Consider the following 12,120-nt stretch of genomic DNA (forward strand, 5'->3'; position numbering starts at 1 on the left):
AGCGCTTTCATATATAGAATATGTAGATTTATAATTGTTGAAATTGTAAATTAGGCAAAATTAATTTGAATTAATTCAAATGAATGTGATCGGTTTTGGCAAAGCTCTCGCAATCACGATTAAAATGCGAGTGTGGATGATTTAATGTTGGGTGGATGTATTTTGAAATAAATTAATTAGTTGGTAAAGCATGTGATTGAGCAAAAAAGGCCAATCGATGGCGCTTTGAAAGCAATTTGGAAGCATGCTGAATTAATCACCCCGAAGTGGGTGAAGCAATTAAATTCCATTGCGTATTCACTGAGCGTCTGAGAACACTTTGCTTGCCGGGGGTGAATTTCTTTTATGCCCGCACCGAAAAGTGCTCCAAACTTTGCACGCGTCTCGCGAAGGCGGCGTTTTTTTCCGCCACCGCCGAAAGCTCTGGCAAAGCTCCACAGCCGGGAGATCTATGGTGTCGATAGCGAACGGGTAAACAGGGGGGTGGTTTATCACTTGGCATTCCCTTGTCTGCGAGTGTGTGAAAATGCTGAAAGTCGGCGATGAGGGCAGAATTGTAAAAATTGATGGCAAAGGTGTGGGAATTTTCCAGAGCGTTGCTCGATGGGGTGTTGCTATAGCGCAAGCATTCGAGCTTGTTATGGCCTCGGAATTTCTTTTCTGTAATTTGTAAAGTCAATGAGACGAAAGCTAACTTCACTCACATCCAGCACTGTCCTTCTTAGAAAGTCTGAGAAGAATTCCAGGAACACAGATTAACTTGTGTGTCCTTTATGCGCAAAATATTCCTGCCATGATTTGATGTTTGAGTTCAGGTGGAAAGTTGCGCAGTTTGTGATACACTTGTTTGGCGGGATTTTCACAAGTATTTCATTATATTGAAGATCACTTGCCAATTAGGTTGTTTTTCACTGAGAAATCATTGATTCACTTCATTAAAGTCTTCAATTTCTCTCTCATTGTTCTCAAACACCCTCCAGATTGATCAATCAAAGTCATACAAAACAGAGAGAAGTTTTAATAAGTCAGAGAAACCTTTGATGATGAAACAGGTAATTAGAGAAGAGCTTCTTCTATTAGGATGTTATTCCAGGAAATGTGCACAGAATTCATGGAATTGAAAGAAAATTCTCCAAAATCAAGTGAAATTCAATTCACATTTCAAACACAAAAGCCAGAATTTCGCCTCAAATGTGGTTAAAACTGTCTTAAGTTTCTGAGAAAGTCAATTTGTTTGGAAGAGGCAAGCTCACACGATTGTTTATGAACGACCTTTCCTCTTCTCGGTCGCCCATCAGGATTCAGGACATCTAATTCACTGCGCAGCCTTTCGATCTGAACATACTCGGGTGTCCTTGATCCCACGTGTAACTTGTGGCATCTGTATCAGCATCTCTAATCCTTAAAAATGACGCACTAGGCGTGATTTTGTATTCCGACCGCGCCGAGGATGAGTGCTTGCGGAAGGAATCAAAAGGGCATTAGGGGAGATGCGTCACCGAGACGCAATATGGCTTCGTGGACATTAATTCTTGGCAATATGCAGCAAGAGTGCCGGAATGTCCCAACGAGTATAGTTCTCATGTTTGATGGCAAACAAAGTGCTTCCCTGGGTGGACATTCGTGGCCCGTTTTGGGGCCACACAGAGACAATTGCATTCTGTTGCAGTGTGGCACGAGTCTCCATAAATTGCCATGGAATAATAAATCCCACGAGGGGATTTATTTATGAAAATCTACACTTTATAGCCCACAACACTTTAGCCACCCCAAAAACTTCACCACCGACAAGACAAGAGAGAATCGGGGTGTGTTCGGAAAATTGTGTCACACCCAATTCCAAGCGCCCAGAAACTGTCCTGAATCTCAAATTTATTATTAATTGAATGGGAATAGTTTATGCGATCCCTTTTCATTATTAAAATTCATAGTGTGCGGCGCAGCCTCAAAATTTTCATACTTTCCATATATAAATTTCACGCTGTATTTCACAGCTATTTATTTATTAAGACACTTCTTGTCAGAGGAATTACTCAGCAATTGAGCACAGTGAAAGGGAATGTCTAAGTAGAGAAATTAGCACACTTTGTCGAGATCTTGACAGCCCGCACGTGGCATTTCTAACAACAAGGACGAGTTGACATCCTCGCGCACTTGCAGTCGGAATGCATGATTTTTGCGCGCTTAAAGTTTCATGAAATTTTCGAAGCTTCTTTCCCACTAATCTTCCCATTTGATGATTCATTGAGGTGCCGCTCGATTCTCCTTCCTGTTGACGGTGAGATGAATGCCCGGACCCTTCCATTCTTCATCGGAAAGTACAACGATCCCGGGGAAACCCGCAATGAATTATGCCGCGCCTCAGTGCATATGTTAGGGAATTTGCATTATTCACGTATATCATTTTCTGATCTGAATTCCCAGCCGATGCGAGGTTCATTTGCTTATAACGCACATCTTAGCATTTCAATACATCACACTTCTCTGGATCGTGTTTCTCACAGTGCTCCACCCCTTCGCGACATCTCCCTATTGAGATATTATTCCCGGAATACGCGTCAAGTGGATTCAAGGGTGAGTGAGAGTCTTGAGAGCCTTCCAGGTGTGGTGGGGACTTCCAGTGTGTCTGCGCCTGTCCGCTGGAAGGCGTTTGGTGGCGGGAACTGGAAAGTTGCGCATTTCGATCGCCTGGAAGATTGAGATTTGGCATCGGCAATCATGTGCCCCTCAGTGCAATTCCGCGTGTCTATCGGAACGTGTGTCATTTTGAATGCCATAAAACACGCGATTTCTAGTGCTCTCTCACTGTGACAGTGAGAAGACTTGCAAACATCTTCGCGTTTGATGCGCAAAAACACCCTGTTTCGCTCTAAAGTACGTGCTCTGGTTGGCAAAGCACCCCTGGCGAGATGCACGTCTTGCCTTTTTCCTCGCCTAATCCCAAATCCAAGCTTCTCAGCGTCTCTAAGCGATAAGCAAGTAAATTTGGACATTGGATATCACGAGTCAAACACATATGAGATTGCGAGGAATTGCGTGACATCTTTGCCAAATCTACTGACCACGGAAAACACCTTCTGGCGGTTCGCCTCCCAATAAGTTCGCCTGCACGGAAGGGTAATGAAAATTGTGGCTCAAGATAAATCGCCACAACGTGTCGAATCCATGCCTAGAGCACATGAATTGAATGAAAGTAGCGCAGCTTGTGAATTTTCATGCAAATGCAACACTTATTGAATTCTATTCTTGACATCAAAGCAAAGTTGAGCTCTTTCGGAAGAAGTTTAATACTTTGGCTAAACTCTAATTCGAAGTGAATTTATGCTTCTATCTTTATCCCCTCTGAGAACTCCTTTGATTCTCCAATCACGATCGCTTCTTGCGCACTTTATTGTTGCTCGTAAAGCTTCTTCTTCAAGCAACAAAAGAGGTGCTTTTTTTCAAACTGCCAATGTTCATAAATTTAGGTCACACATTGAATTGTGCAGAATTTCACTGTTCTCCGAGTGCGGTGATGTGACTTTACAGTATTGCAACATATCATCCTTGTTGTGGGCGCAGAGAAAGGACATTCCGACACGTCGCCAGCAGTGCGATACAATATTAATGAGAGCAGTGTGAGCGGTGCTGAGAAGTCGGAGAATCACGATTGTCCATTTGCAGATGGTGAGAGAAAGTGTGGGACAAATGTGAAAAATGATGTGTGAAGATGATCCCATTGGGCAGTGCGGCGATGCTTCCCTTGGGGCGAGCGCTGAAAAATCAACACTGGACTGAATCACGTGCCGAGTGGATAAGGAAAACTCACGCAATCAGCATGATCCGCAATTCCATTTAATTGCCGATGCCCGGTAGTCAGCAACGGTGCAGAGATTGAGATTCCACAGACTCATGCTCAATCCCAGCCATACGCTCAGGGCGACCAATTATGCTGCTGAGATATTAAATTCCACCAAAGTCTCTCTATCACGAGCGACGAAGGGGCGGCAGTGAAAAAAGGAAGATTATCTCAAGTATATTCTCAGAGTTCACGGAGCACAATATTACACGGCAGAATGAAAATACTGTACCGGTTTCGTGTCTACATAGGATTCTGTCTGCTAATCCTGCAGTCAAAAATCAAAGGTGAGTTCTAAAAGGGATTAAAATCCCTCCTGGCGAGGTGAAATTTCGCAAATTGCTGCCTTTTCATCAGCGTCCGCGTGCGGGCGGCAAAAACCCATCCGCGCCAAATCCCTGGGAATTTAATCAAAAATGAAACCCATCGTGTGCACAAGAGTGTTGAAGATAATTTATTATTTTCTACACATCTTCGAAACTTTTCACCATTCTCTCCAATTGTCCTGCGAATCGAATGCGGAGCGGCGAAATTGAATTTAGAGACACTGATGGCGAAGAGCCTTTCCGAAGCAAAAATTCAATAAGTCTATGAAATATGAGATGAAATTATTGTCCTTCTCAATTGTTTCAGCTAGAATAATATTCCATTTCACTGTTATTCGATTTCCTCAAGGTAGAAAATGGGTGAGCAAAAGCATAGGCAATGGCGAGTTCTATTGGATGTTCGGCAACAAAGCATTTAAAACTCTTTTTCTCTGGAAATTTAAGAGGTATTTTTTAAATATTGATAGGGAAAGATGTGAGATTCTACGAAAAATCCTCTATTTTAAAGAAATTTATTGGATTTTTTGACAATTTCCAATGATTTCCCAAAAAAAGAAGAACTTTAGTGAAATATCGTTGCAAAATATCAATCAATCAATCATTCTTTATCAACTGACCATGATAAAAGATAGCTCATAAGCCTCAATTTAAGTAACATTTACTATAATCTGTCAGGAAAATACACTGCAATGTCTGGTAAATGATATTTTCTTGAAGAACTTCAACAATTCCATCCGAATCTGCTGCTAATCTGAGTTCATTTGCGTCTTCCGAAGCGGGTGAAAGTGAGAAAGAATTTCCCTTACAGAAAGGGTTGGAATGGTGGAAGATGTTGCAGAACCCGCGGAGTCACTCGAAGGTCCGTTGACCCATTTTTTCCCGCCTTATATCGCTCGCGTATGGTGGAAGTTAGAGCACACCCTCAAATATTTGTACTTGTCAGTGACCTCCGAGTGCTCTACATAGGGAACAATTCAATTGGATTTGCTCGAATGTTGTCGCAAGGAATTGATGAATGTCTCTGCCATCCGCCTGAATTCGCTCCACTGTCAAATTCAATTTACTCTGACACTTTTCCTCAGCCGCGTGGCAAATGATTAAATTTGACATTGAGATATTTTATTGCATGGCATCGTCTTTTGGGCCCCGTAATTAATCTATGTCTACAAATTATCATCACAATTCCCAACAGCCAAGTGGCGCCAGCGCGACAATTTTCCAGTGAGAAATACTCCACCATTAAATCCAATGTCTGGGGGTGGGAAAACTCGACTCCTGCTCACCTCGCTCACCCGTGGCAGACAACAAATTTTCTTCTGCATGATCTTTCACATATGTAGTGGAATTTCATGCTGAGGATTCTCCCGCACAGCAGGTTACGGCACGTAGCAATTTTCTACCATTTTATTTGCACTCTACCCCAAGACTCGGTGGCATTACATTTAATGAGACCCGGAAAACCGTGAAAGCTGAAATGTTGGCTTGCGCCTTGAGCAACATGTATGAGAATTTATGGTAGATGCTGTGCAAATGTCGAAAAATTTCCACTGTGTGTGTTTGGCATTGGGAAAAGCTTAATTTTGCAAATCGCCCAAGAAGCGAATGGTGAAAGTTGAGTTGCAGCATTCCCCAGAATCCACCTTAGATATTACAATTGCTGGCACACCAAAGAAGATGCATATAACTGAAGGGAGTTTCGGGAGTAAAAGCATGCGAAGTTCGGGAAGTTTGGCAATCAATTTCCAAAGGAATTTAGTTATCTCTTGTGCGGCATTTCTCAAAGTGTATACACATTATCATTAGTGAAGGGACTCGTTCAGATTATATAGCAATGTGCACTTTTCAATGTAAATTTGCCCACATAAATAATGCTATTTTGCCCAGAATAGTTTGACTGTAAAATCCGTCGATGTTTGATTATCGCGGTGTTTTGCATTGTGCAACTCTTGAAGTGTGCTCGTTGCATAATCTAGTCACATATTCGGTCCTCGTTGCGATGAAATGAATATTTGATAATGTCGTACTTTGCTCGTTTAAAATTCAATATTCGTTTTTGGCCCCACCAAAGCACACCCCAAATGTTTGACTTCATCACGAACTCATCATGTAAAATTGAGACACACGCTCTTTGGCCAAAATGAACGCGCGCGCGTTTTACTCTCATTGCAGATGGAAAACTCTGGTTGGGAAAACTGTGTCGCGCGATAATTTATTTCAACAGGACTTCTCTGTGCACTTCTTTGTCATCCCACATATATTATGGGGGTACTTTTCACCCCGCGAGCGACACTTTATGCGCACTGAATTACATCCGCAGAATTTCGCGCTTGCAAGCGAGGTGAAAATTCGCAAAAGTATTAAATTCTGCTATGTGCATTTCATGCAAACACGCTGCAAATTTTACATATTGTATCACCCTTCGGAAAGAGTGCGCTTTAGCATGCGTTATTATTCGTGAATATTGAGTCAAATTCAATTTGCAAATAGTTGAATACTATTTGCAGATTTGTTCAGAGCCATGACAATTCACAAGAAAGGAGCTTTCAGGACTTTTATTCACTCTCTCCCGGACTTATAATAACTTAATTTGCACTTTTCTTTCTGTCTCTCTTGAGGAGATTTTGCGTGATAAATATTCAAAGGGATTCCATTACAAATTAAAAAACATTCGCTCAGAGTTATGCATAAAAGCTTTGATACACTTTTAACGCAATTTTTGTCTAGGGAATTGTAGAAAAGTTAAATTTTTATTATGTTGCGGCGAAAACCCGTGAAACTTTTCCCACCAAAGTGGACTACATCAAAGACAAGAGCGCCTTTTTCGCGAACAAGTTCATTTCGCTCCACTTACAAATTTGCTACATTGTGTGAGAGGATTAAAATACTTGAGCACACTCTGTATTTCATATCACAGTTCTACCATAAATTAATTTAATGTTGATTGATATTAAGTTAGAGTGAGTTTTGCTACTGTATTTGCCCTTTGTCAAGAGCAACTACAGCAAATTAGAAGTAAAACATTCCATCGTGATAACAAAGGTGCAAGTTTCACCAAAAGACAAACTCTCAGTGAGGACTTATTTGGTCAATATTTGAGATTATGATGAAAATTTCAAAACACACACCGAGACATCTCTCAGAGTGGCAAAGTTTATCACTTTTACAACAATCTATCGCTGAGATTTAATATCATGCTTCTCAAGATATCCTTCGTGAAACCTTTTGAATGCAGAATGTTGAAAAGAAATTAACTATCCCACATGCAAGAAGCACATAATTAAGAGACTGTGAACTATAGCTTCATTTAAGACATCCAAGTTGCGGAGGAAATTTCATTAAAGCAAGTCATAATTGTAAATTATATTGCATTCTCCGTGGATTTATGAAACCCCGTGTCTTCATGCCATAAATAAGGCTGAAATTACATGACGACAATTCACGCCCCAACTGCACTCAACCACCCTGGATTACATTCAATTGACTGTGGCGGAGGAAATCATTAGAAAAGTTAAATGACATATAAATCCATTTTAATGGAAATCATTGAATAATTCACATGGAAATTATGCCACTCGCTCGGGGACTCCTCGTCACTCTAAGGACAATTTTCCCATGGCTTAGAGTCAATAAACCCACAATGAGGAATCATTTCCTTCACTTTGTCAGCACAGCGGCGACGAATGTTTGTTTGCTGAGCAAATGAAATGGATCCAGGCGATGTTCTCTTTTCCACTGCATCGCTGAGACAATAATTATTGACTTTGTATGTAAATATTCGAAGAGAGATGCAAATAACTTTGTTCTATAGTTTGTATGTCTTTTGCAACATCAAGTCTTCTTAATCACCTTTATCCCTCTTTTCCTGTGTCTGTCTGTCTGATACTGTTTGGCCTGAATTTCGACTCTTTCTCTTTTGATGAGGTTGGCAAATAAAATTCCCCAGAGAATGTATGAATTTTAATAATGCCAGAGAACAATTGATCTTTTTTCGTCTGCAAATCGAATTTCCCGTCGTCCCATGAAGCGCTGTGTGCGGTCAGAATGCGAATGGGGCAATTGTGAGCTCTCCCTCATTTTTCTTCATCTCCAGTCACTTCCCACCCTCTTATCACTTTGAGGTGAGTGAGTGTGTACAAGTGGGCGCCACCGGGTGGGCGGACAGGGCAGGAGGCAAACAATGCCCTCTTCCCAGCGACCCTCGACCAGGTAATTGAATTGAATTTTCCAGTTTGCTATTTTCCAGAGCGCGCTCACGAACTCAACTCGGTATAATGTGGTTTAAATGGCAATTTCAATTGTTTGAGCGGTTGAATGTGGGGCGGATAGTGGCAGATGGATGATGGTCTCCACTCGAGGGTTCGGATGGGGAGGCAATTCTGAAGAATTCCAGACACACAGAGAACATTAATCTGCTTTCCTTTCGTCATGCTCACCATCCGATTATTCTGTCCTCGACACTGCACACCCTCTGGGCTCGCATGCGAGAAAATCAATTTGTACCGCGTCGATCTCTTAACGGTTTCGCCACCCCCAAAATCCAGAAAAGAAGTCACGCGAAATCCCATTACAGCCTCGCGCCCGCCCAAAAACTCCACTAGCGGAATCACCCTCGATGTTCGCTGACTTTTATTGCATTTGAAAAATCATTAGACACCCCAAACGCGGGCGCGACAGTAATTGCCGATGGGGTGGGAATTCAATAGGAATCACCCGACACTCTTCCGCCTCTTCGTCGGGGGTGGTGAGCGCGAAGTGGCAACGGGGAAAAATGCCTTCTGATAAAATAGGGAAATGAGCCGGAATTAATATCTATTTAAGATTCCTGCGGCAATAATTGTGGAGTGCCACAAATGCCTCATCTTCACCCCATTCTTCACGCCTCGATCATCCTCTGCTTGCCCAAGCATTGTTGGCTTCTTTAAGCAAATACAATGCAGTCAGTATGCAAATAATGCGGGTGTAATCCTTTGCTTTGCTAAGGATTTCAATGTTGATTGAGTCTCACCGAAAAATGCAAAGTTCCAACTGTTGAAAAGGTTAAAAAGCTATTATTTACCTAAAACAAGATTGCAAGGAAGAAGACTTTTCATACAATACATTTTGCCCCCAGGTTTTATTCAGCTTGAGATTTCAAAACCTTTCATTAAAAGTTGTATTTTGTTTGTGCACAAAACAATGTTGTTGTGTCCAAAATTGCTACAAAAGTCACAAAGTTCTCATATTTTCCAACACTAAAATACAGAGAGAAGAATATTCAAATGCTGTGCGGGAAAAGGACGGATTTCGAAAGGAGCCTTAATGGCACAGGTAAATAAACAGAGAGAGAGAGTTCCATTCCAAATCCCGAGTCGAGCAGGAAGTAAGAAAACAACCGATGTAGAATAGTGAGAGAGTTTTTCCCGCTTGAACATAAATTGTCATGGTTTTTTTTGCCTATTCACGCGCTAAACTACAAAAAATGCTAGTCAATTTGGGAACAATTGGAATGGATTGCAATCGTTGGCATTTGTAGTTGCGATTATATTGATTACTTGTGAAATATGGGTGGACCAAGGGGCGCACAATTGGTCGCTTTGGGGCGCAGAATGCAACATGCAATTCGTGCTTCATTAAAGTGGAGTCCATAAAAAATGCAATTTTGCATTACGACGTTGAATGTGAGGGGCAAATACACACTCCTTGTGTACATTGTGAAGTTGGCGAGTGAGTTACAGTTGTACTTGCCCTTCCCATTATCCCCAGGTAATGCATCGCCCCAGTGCATCCGATTCTTTCCTTCATCCCCATTCACTGACGAAAGCTCACATGCCGCCTTTGTACAGTGCTCGGGTCCAGTGAGCTCATGAATACATGAAAGGCGAATCCTTTGAGCCACACAAGCGGATAAGAGTGTTCACATAAACATTTCCCAAGTTCTGTACATATGGAAGGAAGTACTGAATGGCGGGGTTTTTCCTTAGCCCTTGGTGAAAGACCAATCAAATAGCGCCAAGGCTCACCTTTAATGAACTGTAGCAAAACTTTAAGCTCTAATCTTGTTCATTAGCAACTCCGGGAAAAGTTGTATTGAGAATCGCTTTTCAATTTACTCTCGAATAAGTGGGTGTGAATAAGTTTGGAAAAGCACCCCTTAAAATTTGCATTTGCTGCTCGTTTTTCCAGACACTTTGCATGTTACATCCGATTGTTCTTTCTGCACTTGCGAGGAAAAATGTGAGAATAGATAAAAGGATATTTGGGTGTGAAATATTTGTGGATGATTAAATATAATTGCGGAGTCTCTCTGGTGAATTTTCCAAGTTTGCACCTGGAAAATCTTTCGTCGGCACTCAGTCAAAGAAGCGAGAGGAGATAAACAATTTCGCTGATATTTTTGCCTAAGGAAATTCCCATTGAGGAATTTAATAAGACTGCCAAGATATTTTCATTGAGATTGAAGCATCACAGAATTGCAGCTTTTTTTCTTCAATGGAAAAGTGCGCTGGGAGAAAAATTCCTCCCGTGAGGAATTCTGCACTGTCGCTAGTTTGATACAACTATTTGGGAAAAGTGTAGACATTTTCACTTCTTCGCGAGCTTCGCACATGAAAAAGTGCTCACAAGCGAGGCGTATATGGTGAAAAATATCACAATGTGCAAATAAAAGCACCTATTACACAATACGTGAAAGCAATAAACAACAAAGTTTCCTCCAGAGAAAATTTAAGTTCCTCCCACACTCCTCTCCACACTCATCGTGTTTACCCATGTTTCGCATCCACACCAATTCCTTGGGGTGGGCAGGAGAGGCGGGTGAAAAGAATTTCATGTGCATCGTGAATAGTTTGCATGTGAGAGGCGAGAGTCGAAAAGTTGCCACGGGAACGCGATGCCGAAGAGCAGCTGGGGAAAGATTAAGATCAAGTTGCAATGCACTCCATGCCATCTTCTAGCCGCCCGCCAACTCTGTTCCCACCTCTCGAGCTATTCTCGCATGAATGCAGCTCTCGTTCCAGCGAACAGAGCCTAAGAATCTCGTGCAATGCTGCAGGTAGATTTTCTTGAAAAGTTCACCGCCGCATTCCACAGCCCTCTTGTATATTACATAAATTCATAGCCGTGGTCCGAATTATGCCCAACTGGCTTAATGAATTTTTCCTTCAACGGATTTTGCCAAGATGAATTTGTGCAGCGCTGCTATTTAATGAATGCGCCAGAGCTTTCCTTTCCACATTGATGAATGGGCTGCACTCCCGGAGAAAGCCACATTCGGAGCTTTCACAGGTGAAGAGCGTCGGAATGTGTGACAAGTGGAAGTGCATGCACACGTTCTATTAATAAACTAGGTGGATTAACTTCAGCAATGATATATTGTAAATGCATTGAGGAATTCCTCTGTGCTTCCGGGAAGTAGCTAAATAAGCACCTGCTTTGAAACGCCTTGTCACATCAGCAAAATCTCTACAATAAGATGAAGAAATTGATCCGTTTGTCACCGTAGCAGACTAATACCCGCCAAATTAATTAGTTGACTCGGTAAATTATGTATAAATACGTGAATTACCACATGGAGGCATGATAAATTTGCATAACATGAATATTAACTTTTAATGCTAATGGAAACTAAAATTCTCCACTTGTGTGTGTGTGTGTGTCCCTAATGAATTTCCTCACGTCGCCATCCCGTGTGGAGTATCACAATAAATTTATCTTGTCACGCTACTTTCCTTTTTATCTCCCGTGATTTCCCAGGTTCAATTTCATTAACTTCCCACGCCATGCAAGTCGCCGTGGAAATAAAAACTATCGCATTTTTTCACAGTAGATTAATTGTAATATCCTCTCAGACATTCCACAGTGCGCTCTCAAATGAATTCATTTCGGGTCTCCGCGCTCGTCGCTTATGATTGAAAATTATATGGATTGCAATAATAGTGGAGATGAATGCTTTCAACCATACACCCTTGATTACGCCCT

General features: G+C 41.7%; 1 protein-coding gene across 2 annotated transcripts in view; it reads left to right on the forward strand.

Moving 5' to 3' along the window:
• Positions 1–2,812: 2,812 nt before the first annotated feature.
• Positions 2,813–12,120, forward strand: part of LOC132256723 (zwei Ig domain protein zig-8) — a 47,427-nt gene continuing 38,119 nt past the window's right edge. Inside the window, exons 1-2 of one of the 2 annotated variants that reach the window (XM_059753236.1) lie at positions 2,813–3,117; positions 3,468–4,125. In XM_059753236.1, coding sequence (XP_059609219.1) covers positions 4,056–4,125 — 70 coding nt within the window. In that variant the 5' untranslated portion in view covers positions 2,813–3,117; positions 3,468–4,055. The remainder of the gene's footprint in view (positions 3,118–3,467; positions 4,126–12,120) is intronic. The other variant, XM_059753237.1, reaches the window with a different exon arrangement.

The sequence above is a fragment of the Phlebotomus argentipes genome, unplaced genomic scaffold (genome assembly GCF_947086385.1).
Source record: "Phlebotomus argentipes unplaced genomic scaffold, Phlebotomus argentipes genome assembly contig_17, whole genome shotgun sequence".
NCBI classification, from domain to species: Eukaryota; Metazoa; Arthropoda; class Insecta; order Diptera; family Psychodidae; genus Phlebotomus; species Phlebotomus argentipes.